General features: G+C 38.9%; 1 protein-coding gene across 5 annotated transcripts in view; it reads right to left on the bottom strand.

The window, feature by feature from the left end:
* Window positions 1-20463, bottom strand: part of RTTN (rotatin) — a 170903-nt gene that overhangs the window by 10748 nt on the left and 139692 nt on the right. For 4 of the 5 annotated variants that reach the window (XM_068563431.1, XM_068563432.1, XM_068563429.1 and 1 more), the window contains 3 exons: window positions 17858-17961; window positions 16699-16768; window positions 15385-15639 (listed from right to left, as the gene is read on the bottom strand). In XM_068563431.1, coding sequence (XP_068419532.1) covers window positions 15554-15639; window positions 16699-16768; window positions 17858-17961 — 260 coding nt within the window. In that variant the 3' untranslated portion in view covers window positions 15385-15553. Of the gene's footprint in view, window positions 1-15384; window positions 15640-16698; window positions 16769-17857; window positions 17962-20463 lie in introns of those variants that run through there. The other variant, XM_068563430.1, reaches the window with a different exon arrangement.

Below are 20463 nucleotides of genomic sequence, written 5' to 3' on the forward strand. Positions count from 1 at the left end.
CTCTAATATATATGCCCATGATGTGTGTGTGTGTGTGTGTGTTGTGTTGTGCAAGGCAGAGCTCTACTTTCTCCTGCCCTAGAGGATACTGGGGGTCAAATCCACATATTTCCAAGTCCATCCAGAGCAAACTTCTTTCTTATCTACTCCTCTCCTTTGGGATTGAAGTACTTTTAGGTCTTTTGTGGATTGTGTCTGAATATGAGTTCAGATTATACTACTTTTCTAATTTCAGAAGTAACCTGAAGGCGACCATGAGCTGAGCTAGTTTTAAGATGCCCCACGAAAACAGCATCGACTGTAAAATAAGTGCCATCTTCAGCACCAGTGGTCTGGGGCAGGTGAAGTTAGCTGCCTCATCCGCTAGACTCTAGGAGCACCGTGCTCTTATTGGTCATGTCACCTGGCAGTTGATGTGTGTAGATGTTTGTCTCTGCCCTGAGGGCTGGGAGCTGCTTAACCAGGAGATCTGTGTTTCATATCAGGGTATCCAGGCCTGGAACATAGTAAGTGTTCAATAAATGTGTGTTGAGTTAATACAAGTCTACGCCGGGGGAAATGTACAGTGGCCTAGTACACAGCATTTTTTTTTTTTTTTGAGATTTTAGATTGTGATGCTCAGAATTCCAGGTATGCTTTCCTAACAACGAAATCTGAGAGGTTCTTTCTAAATTACGGCAATAGGTTAAAGGCATTTTTAAACTTTTCAATTGAAAAATGTTGGCGATTAGAGCCCTTCTTTAAGAAGCATACAATTTCCATTTCTCTTGTTCTACCAATTTATTTCTCAGTTTGTTTCCAAGTCCTGTGTCAAATAATGCTTTTCTCCTATGTTATTCATACATAACCAGAATAAGAGAGAGAGCAGTCTTAAGTTGAATAGTATACCAAACAGACTTGCAAAACATATGAATATATATTATCAAGTTTCGTTCTGTGCATTTGTGACATGAACTTTTAAAAACCCATCATACAACATTATATAGCTTGAAACGTAAACTGAGGGATCGATTCCACAAAATCAATGAAATAAAAAGCTCCAAGTGACTACTTTTACAGTTGACAGTTTAAAAGAATAAGAAAAACTTCCACTCTCAGTGCACACATCAAATCTCACCCCAAAATCCTGGGCAGCCCACGTGGAGAAGGGGAAGGGGTACATGATCAGCAAAGTTTGAGTCATGCCCCCCATAACCACCAGAATCAATATTGCTTTCAACAAAGGAGGTTGGGAAAACTGCATATCCACATGCAAACTATGTTCCCTCTATACTAACTTTGTTGAGTTTTTATCATGAACAGATGCTGGATTTTGCCAAAAGCTTCTTCTGCATCTATTAAGATGATCATGTGATTTTTTTAAATCTTTCTTTTTGTTAATGTGTTGTATCATGTTGATTGATTTGCAGATACTAAACCATCATTGCATCCCTGGAATAAATCTCACTTGATCACGATGTACGATCCTTTTAATGTATTGCTGAATTTGGTTTGCTAAAATTTTGTTGAAGATTTTCACATCTATGTTCATCAGGGATATTGCCTGTAATTTTCTTCCTTTGTAGTGTCTTTGTCCTGTTTTGGTTTCAGGGTTATGCTGGTCTTATGCAGAATGAGTTTGGAAATGTTCCCTCCTTTTCAATTTTTGGAATAGTTTGAGAAGGCTAGGTATGAACTCTTCTTTAAATGTTTGGTAGACTCCCCCTGTGAAGCCATCTGATCCTGGTCTTTTGTTTATGGAAAGTTTTTTGATTAATGATTCAATTTCATTGCTAGTAATTGGTCTGTTTAGATTTTCTATTTCTTCCTGATTCAGTCTTGGAAGATTATATGTTTCTAGGAATTTATTCAATTCTTCTAGGTTGTTCAACTTATTGGCATATAACTGTTCATAGTATTCTCTTAAGATTATCTGTATTTCTGTGACATTGGTTGTAACTTCTCTTTCATTTCTAGTTTTATTTGGGTCCCTCTCTTTTTTTCTTGATAAGTCTGGGTTAAGGTTTATCAATTTGGTTTATCTTTTAAAAAGATCTTTTAATTGACCTTTTCTATTATTATTATTGATGGTGGTGGTGGTGGTCTCTCATTTATTTCTACTTTCTTTCTTTCCTTCCTTCTGCTAACTTTGGGCTCTGTTTGTTCTTTTTTTAATTCCCTTAGGTGGAAATTTAGGTTGTTTATTTGGGATTTTTCTTGTTTCTTGAGTAGGCTTGTATCACTATAAACCTTCCTCTTAGAATTGCTTTTGCTCTGTGCCATAGATTTTGGAAAGTTACGTTTCTATTTTCATTTGTCTCAAGGTACTTTTTAAATTTTCTCTTTGATTTCTTTGTTGACCCATTGGATTTTTAGTAGCATGTTGGTTAGTCTCCACGTATTTGTGTTTTATTCCAGTGTTCTTCCTGTAATTGATTTCTAGTTTCATACCTTGTGGTCAGAAAATGATACTCGATATAATTTCAATTTTCTCAAATTCATTGAGACTTCTTTTGTGGCCTAGCATGTGACCTGGAGAAAGTTCCATGTGCACTTGAAAAGAATGTGTATTGTTTTTGTACGGAATGTTCTGTAACTACCTGTGAATTCCAAATGGTCTAACGTGTCATTTAAGGCCACTCTTTCCTTAATGATTTTCTGTCTGATCTATCAACAGTCATTGATGTAAGTGGGGAATTAAAGTCCCCTACTATTAATGTATTACTGCCAATCTCTCCCTTTATGTCTGTTAATATTTGCTTTATATATTTAGATGCTCCTATGTTAGGTGCATATGTTTATGAACATTATATATCTTCTTCTTGTATTGACTCCTTTATCATTATATAATGCCTTGCTTTGTCTTTTGTCATAGACTTTGTTTTAAAGTTTATTTTGTTTGATATGAGTATTGCTACCCCAGTTTTCTTTTCATTTCCATTTGCATGGAATATCTTTCTCCATCCTTTCACTTTCATCTGTGTGTATCTCTAGCTCTAAAGTGTGTCTCTTGTAGGCAGCATATATATGGGTCTTGTTCTTGTTTGTTTGTCTGTTATTATTCATTCAGTCACTCTACATCTAATTGTAGAGTTACCTTTAAAACGATTTTAAAGGTAAAATGATTTACCTTTAAAACGATTATTGATAAGCATGTACGTATTGTCATTTTGTCACATATTTTCTGGTTGTTTTGTAGTTCTTTCCTTAAAGTTCTTAATCTTTATATATTAAAATTTATCAATCTTATCATTATATTCAATGTTTTTTAAAATCTAGTCAAAACAAATTTTTCCAGACCGTGTTCATGCTTTGTCTTTTACATATTAGTCCTTAATCATTTGGAATTGATTTTTAGGTATGTTGTGAAGAAGGAATCCAACTTCATCTTTTCCCATATGGACAACATTTTCTCTTCTCCTATTAATCAAATTGTCCCTCCTTTCTCCATTATCTGTCATGCCACTTTGGTCATATACCAAGCTTCCATAAACATGTTTTGCTCATCTCTGCACCATGTCAGACAGTTTTAATTACCATAATTTCATAAGAAATTCTGCTGCTTGGTAAGGTAAATCCCCTCCTCCTGCTATGGTTCTTCAAAAATGTCCTGGCTATCTCATAATTCTTTCATGTAGACTTCAGAATAATCTCATCAAATTCTACCAGGAATACCCTGTTGAAATTTTGGGTGGAATAGTATTAAATCTATCCATTAATTTGAGAAGAATTGACATTTAATGATATAAAACAACCACCATTTTGTTAGTCAGGAATCCGTGGGTCAGGATTCAGAGGAAGCATAGCAGGGACGGTTCTTCACCTACCGTGACATCTGGCCTCGGGTGGGAAGATGGAAAGACTAAAGGGGACTCAGTGGCTCACAGCGGGACTCACCTGAAGGCTCCTTCATGCACATGTCTGGCTGTTGAAGCCGGCTGTCTGCTGGAAACTCAGCTGTGGCTGTCATTCAGAACATCCATTTATGGCCTCTCCACGTGGCTGCCTGGCTTTCTCACAGCACAGTGGCTTGGTTCCAGAGAACCAAGAGGAAGCTGTATCACCTTTCATGGTCTAACCTGGGAAATTACGTAGTATCACTTCCAGCCTAGAATCATAAACCCACTTCTGGAGGGAGAAATACCAGTCACTTTCTAAGAAAGTAGATGGGATAGTAAATACTGCTTGTGGCTATCTTTGGAAAACACAGTCTGCCACATAGGTCTCCCTGTCTATTCACATGGTATCACTCATTTTTATGTGTTTTTAATTACGACTTAATAAACATTTCTAATTTTCCCTGTAGAGATAGCGCATGTTTAGCTAGATTTACTACCCAGTACATTATATGCTCCATAACTATTGTTAATGATGTCTTCTTATTAAATGTGTTTTTAGTTGCTTGTGATGTAAAGAAATGCAACTGCTTTTGAATCCAGCTACCTTGCTAAACTCCCAACTCCTAAAATAATTTATTTTCAATCGTTTTGACTTTTTAATGTGATTATATCATCTGCAAATAATGATACTTTTATTTCTCCTTCCTAATCTTTGATTCCAGTCAGTATTTTTTTAACCTCATTACACTGCATAGAACTTCCAATAAAATTTGAATAGAAGTGATAATAGCAAGCCTCCTTGTGGCATTTTTTAATTGTAAGGGAATAAATACAATCATCCCTCGATATCCACAGGGTATTGGCTACAGGACCCACATGGATACCAAAAATCCACAGGTACACAAGTCTCATATAAAATGGCTTAGTATTTGCATATGGACATACTCCCTCACACTTTAAATCATCTCTGGATTACTTATGACACCTAATGCTATGTAAATAACTGTAAATACAATGTAAATAGTTGCTGGTGTGTGGCAAATCAAGTTCTGCTTTTGGAATTTTCTGGAATTCTTTTTCCTAATATTTTTGATCTGCAGTTGGTTGAATCCGAGAATGCAGAACCACAGATACGGCAGGCCAACTGTACTTCTACTGTTTCCACATTTAGAATGCTGGTGCTCTGGTTTTTAAACATACTCTTTATTGTTTAAGGTATTGCCTTCTACTTCTGATTCACTAAGAGATTATGACATTAATTGGAATACTATCAAGTACTTTTTCCACATCTACTAAGAGAAACATATATTCTTCTTTTTTTTTTATACAATGTCTACTTGATTTGCTAGTAATATTGTTTAGAATTTTTGTCTCTGTTCATGAGATAAGTAGGCCTATACTTTTCCATTCTCATACTGTTCTGGTTTGGTTCTGGTAGCATAGTTATACTGGCTTTATAGAATGAATTGGTATTCTTCCTTCTTTTCCTATAACTCTTGCAGAGTTTGAATAAAATTGGGATTGTCCTTTGAATGTTTATTAAAACTTGCCTATAAAACCATTTGTCTTGTGTTTTCTTTGTGGGAAGATTATAATCACTACTTCAGTTTCTTTAATAGCTATAGGACTACTGAAGTCTATTATTTTTCAGGTCAATTCTAGTAAATATTTTTCCAAGAATTTGTCCATTTATGCTTTCAAATTTGCTAGCATAGAATTGTTGCTAATACTCGAGTAGTAACTCTTTATTCTACTTTATCTGTACTTATGTCCCCCTTTATATTCATTATAGCATTTGTGTTCTTCTGCTCTTTCAGTTGATCATTTATGGCAGAAATTTGTCTACTATTTCTTTTCAAAGATCCAGGTTTTGCTTTGTTGATTTTCTATATTGTAATACCTTTGATTCTATTTCATTAACTTCTGCTCTTGTTTTTTATTATCTCTTCAACTTAATTTAGGTTTATTCTGTCATTATTTTTCTAATTCTTAAGATATACACATGGCTTATTCATTCTGAGGCCTTGTTTTAGACAGATTTAAAACTAAAAATTTCTCAAGGATTAAAAAAGTGAGAGAACTTTCACTTTTGCTGCATCCCACAGGTCTTTTTGTGTAGTTTTCATTATCATTCAGTAACTTTCCATTGTGGTTTCTTTTCACTGCGAGTTATTTAGAAGTTTGTCTTTTAATTTCCAAATACACAAAGATATTCTCCTTATCTTTTTGTTATTAAATTTTAACTCAGTTACATAGTGGCAAGAGTTCCTTGTATATGGACCTATTCTTTGAAATTTATTGAGGCTTTTTTGCCTGATACTTGAATCAACTGTAAATACTTCACAGGGTCTGAGGAAAAAACGTGACTTTTCTAATTCTTGGTTGCAGAATTCTGTATATATCCATTAGATTAAAGTTATCAATTTTGTTATTCAGATTTTCTATATCTTTTCTGAGTTATTGCCGACTTATCGAAAATCAAGAGCATGGGTTGAAAGCTGCTTCTGCAATACCAGGTAACCATTTTATCCTTATAGTTCTGCCACTTTGGGGTTCAAATATTTTGAGGTTATTTTGTTAGATACAGGTATTAAAATTGCCACATCTTCAGGGCTTCCCCGGTGGTGTAATGGTTGAGAATCCGCCTGCCAATGCAGGGGACACAGGTTCGATCCCTGGTCCCGGAAGATCCCACATGCTGCGGAGCAACTAAGCCTGTGCACCACAACCACTGAGCCTGCGCTCTAGAGCCCGCATTCCCCTCTCAATAACAATATAGCATTCTTTTACTTGCTTTGTTCTTCTCCTCACTCATGTCCATCATGTTGATATTATCTAAACTTTTTCTTTCAGGTGTCTTATTGAAGTATAATATACATATAATAACAGGTACACTTTTAAGGCTTTTTACATATGCATACACCTGTGTTACCACACCCTGGATCAAGGAATAAAATGTTATAGATCAAGATACAGAAGCCAGATGATTGCTTTGTGCCTTTTCAGTTAACACACCCCAAAAGACTACCGTTATTATAAACTCTTGTCACCAGAGGTTAGTTTTACCTGTTATTTAACTTCATATAAGTGGAATCAACCAGTATGTTCTTTTGTGTCAGGCTTCTTTTGCCCAATTTAATGTTTTTGACGTTTATTCATGATGTTGTGTTTATCAGTATTTTGTTATTTTTTATTGCTGAGCAGTATTTCATTGCATAAATATACCACAATATTTTTTAACTTCTCTTATTGATGGACATTTAGGTTGTTTCCAGATTGGGGTTATTATCATTTTTATTGGGTTGTTTGGGGTTTTTTTGTCTTTGATATTCTTAGATTTTTGCAATGAGTGTATAAATATATTTTTTTCTTCCCTCTCTTCTTTGGCTTTCTATGAGCTGTTTAAGTCTAAACTTTATCTTCTCTTTTCAGTATTAGGAAATTTATTTCCACATTTCTTCAAGTACTTATTTTCTTTTTATTCTTTTCCATTTCTGAGACTTCTGCCATCCAGATGTGAGCACTTCTACTTCTATCCTCCATTATCTCCTAGTTTTTATATCTTTATTCTGTATTTCCTACTTACTGTTGTTTTCTTCCTTCTCAAAGATTTCCTCAATCTTGTTTTCTGAGTCATTAATTCATAACTCAGCTGGATCCATTCTACTTGTCCTACCTATTGTTGTCTTTCTTTCAACCTTTATATTTGTTGTACATACTTTTTTGTACATTTTAAATGTTTTCTCATTTGGGTCTTATAGTTTTAATTTCTTTCCTTATCTCTTTCAGTGTATTTATTTGGCTAATTTAAAATTCCTGGTTCATCTGTTTTAACGTTTCTGCTTCTTTGGAAAATGTATTTCTAGCATGTGATTTTCCTTTTGAAGTGGTCGTATTCCTCTAATGTCTTGTTATTTTGACCAGTGAGCTCACTTCCTGTGGGAATGTCAGACAAGTACCGTGAAAGGCCGTGCGCTCGTCTGTAGAGGCCACATCAGCTCAAGGGGTGGAGAGTGCGGGTCCAGGGCACCCATCAATCAGTCACTTCCCCACTCCAAAAACCACCCCTGCTTGGTGAGAAGTAGCGTTAGGAAGAGACACTTTTGCGCTGCAGTGCCCAGGCCTGGGGCTCTGAAGCGGCAGGGCACAGCAGGGCCTGATGGAGATCAGTGAGCTCCACCTGTTTTCTCAGCCCCTCGCCACTGCAGGGGTTCTGTGTTGTGGCCTTGAGCTTGCTCATGAGCACCCCAGGCCCAGAGATCGGAACGGAGGGGCAGGCACTGTTTCCCTCAAGGCAATGGCTGGTGGGAGTGAGAGCAGACCCCCTGTGTGTGCCTTCCCTTGCACAGCCCTGCGGGGCCGTCTCCTGCCCATGACCAAAGACACGGCCGCCCCCTACACACAGCAGTTCCAACAGCTGCCCCGCGACACCAGGGTTTGCTCACCGTTCTCTCTCTCCATCCTGGGAGTGAATTTGGGAGGAGGGACCAGCAGTCCTGACGGTTCAGCAACATTGTCAGCACCAGCCCCCGTCTCCTTAACAACTTCAGATCTTTAAATCAGACAGAGCAAACGCCATATGCATTGGATCTACCAGTTTTGAATCAGACTCTGTACACTTAAAGCTTCCCCATTTGGGTCAAAACTCAAAATCACTGTGCAGGAGCTGTAGTATTATCCTCACCTGGCAGATGGAACTGTGTATTATCAGCTGTGGATACGAAATATGCAAGAACAATGTAAAGTGATGCAATCACAGACTTCATTCCCTATTGCAATGGTACCAAGAGATTAAGCATTTTCCCCAATTTTAAGTCAAAGTATTAAAAGCTTCCTTTCGGCCTTTACTGCCGCCCCTCCTCTCTTTCTGTGCAAAGCAGTGTCACATTTATTTTAGTCAGATTCTCACAGTGCCTGCTGCTGCCAAATGTGGGCACTAAGAAACAGGAACTGGAAGGAAGCTGACAGGTTGTCTGTTGATTTGTGCTTTTTACACAGCATGGGTAACGCAAACTGGCTTCTTCTGTTTTTTCCACACTGCCGGGGTTGCAGCTTATATAACTTTCAGAATTTAAGGTTCTATTTGCAAAAAGTTGATACCTACATCCTGCTTCCCAAAAAGAATAGCCCAAATAAGATTCTTAGTAAGCAATGGATCTTGAAAGTTTAGACTAGAATCTTTTTTCCATGTCAGTGCTGGTTATATTTTCAAATCATATCTAAAATATTGGGGCTTTATTCCTACTCTGCTAAACTAAAAAAATATTCTAAGGATTTTAAAGTGTTTTTAAGCAGTGCTTTTTGCTTTCATTCTTTATTTTTAGAACCTAACAAAAATCTATTCTCGTAAAAAACTACTTATAGTAGTGGACATTTTGACAAAGTCTACAGAATTTTAGCCTAATTTACATTATGAAATTCTGTAGTTTTCGTTAATAAAGTATTTTCCATATTCATCCACTCATTCATTCATTCATGTAAATAAATATAAACTGAACACCTGCTTTGTGAGGCATTGTGGGAGGCATGGAGTCACAAGCTCAGTCAGAAGTCCTGTTTTGAAGCAGACGGTGGGAACAATGACTTTATGCAAGTGAGTATAACACAAGGCGAAAAGCGCTAAGTGATATAAAAGTGAAAAGAAAAAGAAAAAAAGAAAAACAACTAAAACTGGTGTGGAAACTCAAAGAGTAAAGACTTTCCTGCCAGCTGGGGAATCTGACACAGCTTCACGGGAGACGTGACATTTGATCTTAGCCTTTAAAAGCAGGCAGAAATGGAAACGTAAAGGTGGGTGGAGGAAAGTTAGAGAATTCAATCAAAGAGGCAGGAGAAGAAAGGGCACGGATAAGCAAGCCAGAGACTGTGAAGAAGGTACGAGGTGAGTTGAGAATAATGTCCAACAAGGACCCGTGTCCTTTAACCTCTGGCCTCCTTTGTGTCTAATACAGGGAGCCAGGCAAGGATTAGCCACAAAAACAAACAGGAGGATGTTCAAAGGTTCAGGAAATCTTCAAAGCTCACAGTATAACCTCTCCTTATTGGCCACCAGAGAACGGATTTGCTAAGCTTAAACAATTCTCCCCATTTTCCCAATAAACATACCGGCCAACCAACGCCAGAGCACAGGAGCACAGGGGCGAGTGGACCTCCCTCCAGCACAGGCCTCTCTGGCTTCCACTCGGCGAGTTTCATACTGACCAGGATCTGGCTGTACTTGTTCCTAAAACATCTGTACCGCTTGGACTCCTTACTGTAATTATAGAATTTGGTTAAATACTAAGGACAGCGGTAAGATGAAAAATAATTATTTCTATAAGAGCTAAGCTGGATGCTTTGCAAAGAATTAGAAACAAGGAGTCACAAATTGCTGTTGAATCTGGTGTGGTGGGTTAACTACAAAAGAAAGTCAGAAATAATAGAAATCTGGAAGAATTCTTGGATAAAATGGTAAAGAAAAATCTGGAAGAGGTCGAGGTTTAGATCGCTTAGTAAGTGTCTTAGTTTTTGCTCCACTTCCAGAAACTGAAATTGGAAATTGTCCAGAGATGTGATTTATGCCCAAAAAAACACAACATCAGTGAAGGAACTACCTTCAAAAAAGGCCTCAGCCCTTATTAAGAGACTGGGTAATGAACACATATTTACATATTTGAAATAAATGGTAAAAGTACATATATTTTTAAATTTTCCAATAAATTTTTTGATTAATTAAACTATCATTGAGAATGCTGGCAACTGCTCAGACCAACTACTCCGTCTTCACAGCCATATTTCTCTGTGATAAGCAGGTGGGTTCTGACAACTGAAGGCTTTCATGTCATGGGGATAAACCCACACCAGGAAGTGATCTTACTTTATTCTCTGACAGTACTATTTCCAGTTCTAAACGCAACTAGACTTAATCACAAAGTCTAAACGCAGATCGAATAAATTCAATAAGCATCTAACCTCTTACTTTTAATTTGGGAACATAATACTTTAACTTCTGGCTGTACCATGTCTTTCTCTTAAATCAGCTAGAACGCTGGCCAGCGGGGCAGGGACTGGTGGTTGCGTAACGGAACCCCTTGCTCCTTCCTGCCCGGCAGAGGCCTGTGGCACTAAACGTGCAGCGAGCCCCGCTGAAGGGCTACAGCCCTTCGCTTCCCTTGTAGTCAACACACTGTTCTCTCCAAGGACCTAAGGGCAAGTTGTGAGACTGCTCTTTTGGGAAGCCTCCTGAAAGGGGCAATAGGCAGCTGGGGGAGTTCTCTTCCTTCCAGATGCCCACGTGGTAACTTGCTGAAGGAAGAATGCATCAAAGAAGGATGGGCACTTGAGCCCCTGAGGACACTGTCAGCCAAGGACGGCACCCCACCCCGGGGTGGTGGTGGGGAGCTTGCCGGCTGTGGAAAAAACCAAAAAACAGAAAAAGAAACTCTTCTCTCACGGAAGCCATTATTATTTTGGACTTTCTACTCTGCAATCATGGCTTTTCCTAACAGATATAAGAGGTAAATTTTTGTAAGAGCTATCATATCCATAAACTGATTCTTTGCAATCCAATCTTTACAAATATCACCAGAAAACGATTAAAAATAGTTTTCCACTTTATAATCTGTCTCCTCCCAGGGTAAGCCAAGGGAAGAATGTTCTAACAGAGTATCTGAGGAAGTCATGTTTCCAGAACTGCAAGCAATCTGCTACCAGAACGCCGAGCATTGCTGCCCAGATGAATGAACCAAATGGGACGCAGACGCTCCAAAGGCACGGCTGCGGGCACGGATGAAGCCACAGGGAAAGAGACGTTATTGGAAAAGAAGAAATGCATGAAAGAATTTTCCCCTTGGAGTCTACATTAAAACACATACATTCCTCTTGGCTTGAAATTAGTTAAAAAGAAATTTATTGAATGTTACCATATGGATCTTTTATGAAACACCGTTTTAAAAAAAGCAGATTTTTTTTCTGAAGCAGATTTCCCAAATGCAGAAGGAGCAAATGAAACGCAAAGGTGAACGTTGTTGGGAACGGTTAAAACAGGATCATGCCGAGCCCCTCGTGTCTCGGTGCCAAACCTCAGAACCCCAGGTCTTGGCATGGTCTTCCGAACATCCTGAGCCTATGTATGAGACCTGTTACCTGAGTTTTATAAGGAATTTCCTGTGAGGAATAACTTCTGACTTAAGAAAAATAAGCTCTAAGTTCCCCACAACTAAGTTTCCTAATTCACAGAAACAAAGGCCTTTTATCATCCATTCCCCTAACTTCCTGGATCACACAGCTCAACAACAGGTGGCAAGAGGAAAAGGTCTGCTCCCAAACTGATGGATTCTGTAAGCTACGATTTTCTTTCGGCTGCTAAGGTTATAATTTCTTGTATTTTCCATTTTCACAATTCAAACGGAGAAAGAGCAATATTTCACCAACTGACATTCAATCAAGACAACCTGATGAGCCGAAGAAGAAAAAGCATCAGGTCACCCAGGTGTATTTAGCACCTCTATGCAGTGCTTTGCAAGACTTAGACGACTTGCTCCATGTCTGTGCCTTTAGCGATCTCAGGACTGTGGACGTGCACCTCCACCAGAAACGGATGATCTTTTTGGAATGTGGGAGCCTTAGTTCTGACAACAAAACTCACTTTCCAGCACATCTCCCTCCCCAAAGAGAGAGAAGCATTGCAAGGACACAAAAGAGTTAATGTTTTAATGAAAGAGATACATTTCTGAGACTGTAAGAATAATCAATCACTGATAACATCTAAGAGACAATCAGCTATGTACCAGGTACACAGAGAAGACTGGGCACTCAATCCTCTCCCCAACTTTACAAGGTGGGTATACTTAGCGGAAGAAATGGCCTGGAGGCTGTCCCAGGTCCCTGCAGCTGTGCAGGGTGAGGCCAGGGCTGGCCCCAGGTCCATATGACTCCAGAGCCCTATGCCCTTAACCACTCTGCCACGTTCCCCGAAAGAACTGTGGGCACACCTCGTAGGGCAGGAACAGGAATGCCAATCATTATTCTTACTCATCAATCTGCCAAATTTGAGAAACATCATGGGTCAAGGAGCAGATCTCAGGAAATGGGGGGTAGACAAGGTGCAGCCACAAAGACTAATGATGGAAAATATACTCATCATCTGTAGTAATTTAACACTACAAAGGAAAATTGGCGACCTGCAGCTAAACGATCAAATTCTATTTTTCACTCCATTATTTACAGAATACCAAAGAAAAGTACATCCAGTTATTCACTTCCGAAAGCGATTTTAGGAAGAGTGGGGAAAGGCTCCAACTAGGTCAGCTAATTATTCTACTTGTTTCCTCTGTTTTCAAAACCAGGGGCTGCCTCGTCCCCCAGACTGCTCAAGGCCTTAAATACAGACGCCTCAGGATCAATGTCTGCCTGCCCTGGTTAACACGGCAGTCTTCGAGCTCATTCTTAGCAGAGACACACACTAACACAACCAACCAAAGAGGCCAGGAAATGGGAAATCTGCAGACCGTAAGGCATGAATTAGTTCCCTACACCTGCTTTCTGGACCTCTGCCTAAACTAGGGGTGTGTGAAAGAAAGAACACTTGACTAGCATTCCAGAGACCCAGATTCAAGTTCTGACTTCCTCACTAAGTAATCGAGTGGTGTTAAGCCAGTTTCATGTTCTAGGCAGTTTTCTGTAAAGTCAGGGGATTAATCAGTGCTTCTCCAATTGTGGTGAGCGTAAAGATCACCTGGCGAGTTTGCTAACAATTCTAGACACAGGCCTAAGACTATGCTTCAGTGGGCCCAGGAATCTGCATTTCAACAAGCATCCTGCGGGATTCTGATGCTGGTGGGTCCCCAAGGTAGTACCATGGCAGTTGCTGAAACAGTGGGCCGGTCACCTCAAGGATCTTCTGCTTACCAGCTTCCTCACTGGTTGGCTGGACACAAAGCAGGGCCCTGGAACACCACGTGCCCCTGGGGTTCACACCCCGGACATGTTCTCCTGAAGCCACGACCTCTCCCCCTCTTTCCAGGGCTCCTAGGCTCCAGCAGGTAACATCCCTGCTGGGTTACAAATCCCCCTGTAGTACTACCTTGAACTGCTAGGGAACATAATCAATTACAATTCTCTCCGATTCCAAAGGCCTGAGGCAAAGCAAACTCTGAGATGTGAATCAATCAATCAATGAACCATAAAGGAAGTGATCATTTACCAGAGAGACCCAAGTTTTGTAGAAAAATGTAAGTTATCCATAAGATCCAAACACAAAGGCAGGGATTTCAATGAGGAAAAAAAGGCAGCAGAGCACAGTGGTTAAAACCCTGAGGCCTGTCAGCAGTTATCCTGGGTTCCAACCTCAACTTCCCTCTTCATCACCCACAAACGGATCACCTAGCCACTGCATTCACTCACCTCTAACATAGGTACAACGGTAGTATTTTAGAGAAAGACAGATTAAATAATAAACGTTCGGAGAATAGTGCCTGTGACATAGAAAGAGCTCTTTAAATGGAAGTTACAGAGAAATCCGTTCTATCATTCATCAATGAGGGCAGAAAGGTAATACCAAGAAAATGACATAGAATATAAGAAACCAGGAAAAAAGGAAGAAACAATTCCTAAGATTCCTGCTCTTAGAATTTTTCAGAATATTGGCATGTCCATTGCTTCAAGTTAATTTGGGCTATCCAGAAACTTCTGAACTTCCTAGATCTATTTTTCAGATCTCTAATGAATAACTTTCAGAAACTACAAATTTATCTGCTTCTATTTCAGCATTTAACATATATTTTGTCCCCATGCTTCTAGCGAAAATAACATCACATGGCTTATTTTATTAATGATAGCAATTTGCTAACAGTACTTAAATAAAAAAGGCTTTTTTTCTTTTTCTTGCTAACCATAATTTAATTAGAAAATTTTTTCCTAAATAATGAGTGTGTATATATGTGTGTGGTGTATGTGTGTGTATATGCAGGATCTCAGTTCCCCGATGAGGGACTGAACCTGGGCCACAGCAGTGAAAGCGCCGAGCCCTAACCACTGGACCACCAGGGAAATCCCAATCTTAAGTTCCGAGTTCAGAACTACATGTTAATTAAGAGTTATGTGAGGAGGCCGCGACAGAGTTGTTCCTGCTAGATTTTTCACATTCCTGTTCTTCATGATGTTCTGAGCTGAGACAGAATTTGAACCCGGGCCACGGTACATGACCATAAACACTATTTCTTCCTTTTTTATTACACAACATTTCAGAGGTTGAAAGGTGAAAATAATAAAATATAACACATTTATAAATCATATGGAAAGGAATTACTATCACTAAAAATTGCAAAAAGAAGCTACTCACAAAATTATACACGTTTACTACAAATATTCCTTCACTGATGTGTATGCTTTGAAAAATAAGGATTTGTATTGATGAGCCAAACTTCATGTAAAAATTTTTTTAAAAAAGGAAATCAGAACACAATGTCTTCTTTCCATGCCTAAAATTTATATTCATGAGACTGATAAAAGCCTGTAAGCAGCAATTATTAGTCAATTTTCAGTTGCTAAAAATATTTTATTTTATTAAATAACTGATAAATAGGATTTTTACAAAACACATTGCATAGAAAAAAAAATGTTTGTGTTCCCAGGACTCTCTATGCCCTTTGATGCAGAGGCTTAGCACGTCTTCAGGGACAGGTCTACACACAACTTGCTTCAAGGTTGGCTCACCTGTCCGGTGGCCGCTGGCTTCGCAAAGCATCTCAGAGCACTCACGAAGAGTTAAGTTGCTGTACAAGGTTTTCAAGACATTTCAAATAATAGGCATTTAGAGGGGTTTCTTCTGAGTTTAAGAAAGCTGAGATAGAAAAATTAGAGCACAGAAGAGCAATTTATTAAACTTTAGCACTGCACTGAACAGTAGACACACACACAAACACACGTGAATAGGATTATCTGTGACAAAGTTCTATTCCAATTCTTGATCTGCTAGCATTATAAGAATATTTTTAAATTTAATATTTAAAATATTAAACATTTTAAAAATTAAGAAGTTATGGAATTTATTTTTAATTACTGGTTTAGCCACAGAGTATAAACAAAAAGCAATATACCTCCATAATGGACACTATTACCTATGATCCCAAATGAATGCCTTGCTCTTTTTACGTACCACCCCTCCTACCACATAAATTCAAACATTCACTGCCTCTAGAAACTCATGGTCATAGCTAGAAACAAACCAAAGGGGGGGGGGGGGACCCAAAACCAAACCACTTACAAAAAATTACACTATAAAAACACAAATTAATAACCAACAGACACAGAACAGTACAGGAAAGACACAGTTCAGTATCTTAGCGGAAAAAAGGTTTAGAGAATAATGCTCATTGAAAACCGGTATCACTTAAAATGAAAAATGCACTTTGAGAGGAAAACGCTGCCTCACATCACAGGACCGAGTGGATGCAGGGGCAATGGGATCTATTCTTGGAAGACTGTAATTCAACTCCCTGACGTTAGATCAACATTTTCTGTTCAAGGTCAATTCTAATTGGGCCTAGTTCTTATCACGTAAGAACACACTTTAGCACAGTGGTAGCCACTGGCAAAAAGAAATCTGATACAAAAAAATGAGTTGGAGAAAGATCACTGACATGTCTTAAGAAAATACTGTATCTCAAACATTCATCTATTAGAACATTTTATTATTTTAAAAAATGTTACAATGAAAAACATGGACCAAATATTGGCACACTTTACAATGCTTCAACATAGAAGCTCCTCAAACATCAGTGTAAAACATCAGTGTAGAAAACTGCCATTTTGCTGTGAACTGTCCAAATATATCATTAATCAGAGAATTCAGTGAACAGCTTCCAAGTTTAACTATAATCTCTTTAACAATAAAACTTACTTTTCTTTGCTGTGGAATATGCTTCATCCACTCTTCTTTTTACTGATGGATTTTTCAAAGTTGTTTTTGCCTAGGATAATATAGAGCAATCCATCAATTAGATTTATTCCCATGTGTTTAAGAATCAGGATAGCACAATACTAAGTCTGCGCTTGTTGACTGCAGTATTAAACTGGATACTACAAAAGAGAATGATGTAGCTGGAGATTCTACACTAGTCCATCCCGCTGTGCCACCGCCCACGTCCTTCCCTATCTGACTTGATTCTTACTCTACTGCCCCATGTTCTTCCTTCCCTCCCCTTTTCCCCCTTCTCCCCTGATCTTAATTTGCTATTTTAAACTATGCCATTCCAGTTTCAGTATTTCATTATTTCCTCAAACCTCAGATTTCAGATCAAGGGTACGCAATACTAGCAGTCGGTCAGTTGGTCAACAAGTACTTACTGAGCGACTCCAAAGTGCACAACCCTGTGCTGAGCCCTGGGGGTACAGGGGTGACAGTGACAAGAGCGGCCTCTGTCCTCACGAGTGCTGACACCAGCCAGCGCGCACCAGGGACGGCCAGCTGCGTGAGCACCGTTTGGGGATGGCCATCTGTCCTAACACCGTCACCTGGCCACTACTCAGCCACTAGGTACACACAGGTATTTCCCTCAGGAGTGAGACGTCTGCCATCAAAGGGAAGACCAGAGGCCAGAGAGAGCAGGTGCAAGTCCCACCTGCTGGCCGTTCCCCTGGGGCCGGCCCTCTGCCGCGGCCTTACAAGGACTGAGTTGACTTCAAAGTTCAGTGATGACGCGTCCTAGAGAAAGGCGAATCCCGCAACTGGATGAAACTTCATTGTTCGGCCTGATTTCAAGATGAATTTTTCCTTGACCCGTCTTTTAGAAGAAACAGTTCATACTAGCATTGTACCAATATGGCAAATCAAGTTATATTAACAGGGAGAATTCACTCAAGAGAGAAACACTTGGAACTGAGACACCTCCTTTTGAAATGATTACATGAAAGATTTTGACAGATCGTTTACTAATGGTTTGAATGCACAAAGGCAACACTATCTTTGACTTTGATTTTTTTCCTTGCTGACAGTCCTCTGACGTCCCGAGAGCCTTGGTGTTTGCCCCCTAGGGACAACAACGATTTTAAAAACTGACCTTTTGGTAATTGTGAATCAGAGCCCAAAGCGCAGCTGCTCCAATCCTCTGAGCATTTTGATTCTCACTTTCCAGACAGGCAGCTAGCACACTAATGACTTTTTCTAATAATAAGCACATTAAAAACAAAAGTTCAGTCCCAGACAATACAGTGTATTCATATCTTAGACTGGTCAGATAACCCCTTTTTACCCACCAAATACAAAGTTGGCAAAAGCAATCTTTTATAACATGTGGTATGTGGGAGAACCACCTCCAAACAAATTGTTTTCACAGCGGCACAGAACTGTCAGGGAAGCCACGGCTGCTTAACTTTTTCGGCCCTAATTCAACAAAGGCACATTCATTTAAAGACAACGATAGAGCAGAAGTAAGCCATTACACACTGAGTTTATCAATGAGCCGTTCAATCATATCTCACATTTTCACATGCAGGAAAATAGGACTTGCTCTTATGATAAATTATAAAGACATTATACAAACATATCAATAGCATGGGCTACTATATAAAACAATAATCAAGAAATACCATATTAGTTAAGCCTTTTAAAAAAGGACTAAACATTTCAAAGGCATGTGTGTGTGTGTGTGTGTGTGTGAGAGAGAGAGAGAGAGAGAGAGAGAGAGAGAGAGAGAGAGAGAGAGAGAGAGAGAGAGAGAAAGGGGAAAATGTTGTTTAAAGGCGTAACAACACACAAGATACACCCCCTCTGTGCAAAGCTGGCCAGAGTATGAAATCAAGACTTACAAATTATCTGCAGCAGCCTACTCATTTTAAAGTAGAGATGTCTAGCCCCAAGGAGATCGTACAACTGTTTCAGAACAATACATGAACCTATTTTACTACTTAACCGTATGTATCATTAAATTCTATCAAATTATTTTCCCTCTAAAATGTGTGATTTTAAAAACATGCTGCATTCTTAGGGGTGAAACACTTGTTATTGGGAACTCTCTCTATGCATTATCCCCACCTCAATGAATGCACCTAATGAAACTGTAACCTAGCTGGGGGCAGAGTCTGTGTGTCTGCTCACTGGTAAATATTCACATTGCAAGTTTATTGCAGGGTCTCAATAAATACTAGTTGGATGAAAGATTCCATAACTAAAGCAAACAAAAATGATTTTAAGTGATTTTATTTAGCATTTTTAAAGAAATTTTAAGAAATTTAAAATCTTTCACAGAAAAAAAAAAAAAGGCGGCTCCATAAAGTGAACTCTGTGCAGCAGGGACAGACCGTGCGGAAGTGAGGTGTGGGGGCTGCGACTCTCTGCCGACCACCCCCTCCTGCCTCACCACCTGCTCTGCGCTCCCCGCCACCTCTGTATCATAACCTACCCAGACCCACTCTATATACAACAGCTACCTGATGCAATCCATCACGGGAGGTGACGGGTGGCAGCTGGCACTCTTAGGGACCATCATCAAATGCAGGGTGATTTCTGTGTTCTCCATCTGAGGATCATCCAGGGATGTTTCCATACTTTTTATCAGACACTCAGAACATATACCCCATGATCTCAATGAGTTTATAGAACTCCTTCAACCAGTTACTATCTCTTAAAATTTTTAATAAAGTACATATATAGGTCACTTAATGTAGTGTCCCCTCTGATAATGCAAGTGGATCAATTTTTTAAAAAAGCACATTTTATTGTGAAATATAACATGTACACAAAAAAGCATGTAAAACATTTTCAAGTTTAACAAATAGGTATGAACTGAACTCGCACAGAAACATAGAAATAACCTCCAGAGAACAGACGTGGATTTATTTTTCTTTATCTGCTCGGAGTTATCTGAGTCTCCTGAATCTATGGATTCGTGTCTGACGAAAACAGTCCTTAAAATGTTTGGCTGTCATCGCTTACATTTCCTCTCTTCTCTCCTTCGAGGACTTCAATTAAACATGCAATTAGACTGTCCCAATGTATCCTGCTATGTCACTTACCTTTTTTTTTTTAACCCTTTATTCTTTTAATCTTTTCTCACCTTTTTTAGCTATCTGTGCTGCATTCTGGATATTGTTTTTCTGATCTATCTTCTAATGCCTAAATTTTCTCCTCCATTGCACCTAACTTGCTGCCAGACATGTATACTGAGTTTTTAATTTTGGCTATTGAAGTTCTAGAATAGTCCTGTCTAATAGCACTTCCTACAATGATGGAAATATTTATATGTATGTGCTCTAATAAGATAGCCAACAGCCACATGTAGCTAGTGTGACTAACAAACTGAATATCTTAATTTACATTTAAACACCTATAAGTGGCTAACTGATTATCATACGCAACAGTGAAGCTCTGCTTGGTTCTTTTTCCAAATCTTTCAATTTTTCAGTCTCCTATTCCCAGCAAATACTTTCAAGCTTGTCATTTATTTATCTAAATATTGTATAAATAAAGTCATTTCAAACCTGTGTTTTATGATTCCAACATCTGAAATCTAGGTAGATAAGTTGGTATTCTTCCCCCTGCTGTTTCTCACTCATGTTGCCATTTTTCCTGACAAGCTTGGTCACCTTTAACTGTATACTGGCTGATGCTTTTGAAAAATTATTTTTGGAGGTTCCCTGAGGCCTAGTACAAACTTGTCCTCCATCC

The sequence above is a fragment of the Eschrichtius robustus genome, chromosome 14, assembly GCF_028021215.1.
Source record: "Eschrichtius robustus isolate mEscRob2 chromosome 14, mEscRob2.pri, whole genome shotgun sequence".
Lineage (NCBI taxonomy): Eukaryota > Metazoa > Chordata > Mammalia > Artiodactyla > Eschrichtiidae > Eschrichtius > Eschrichtius robustus.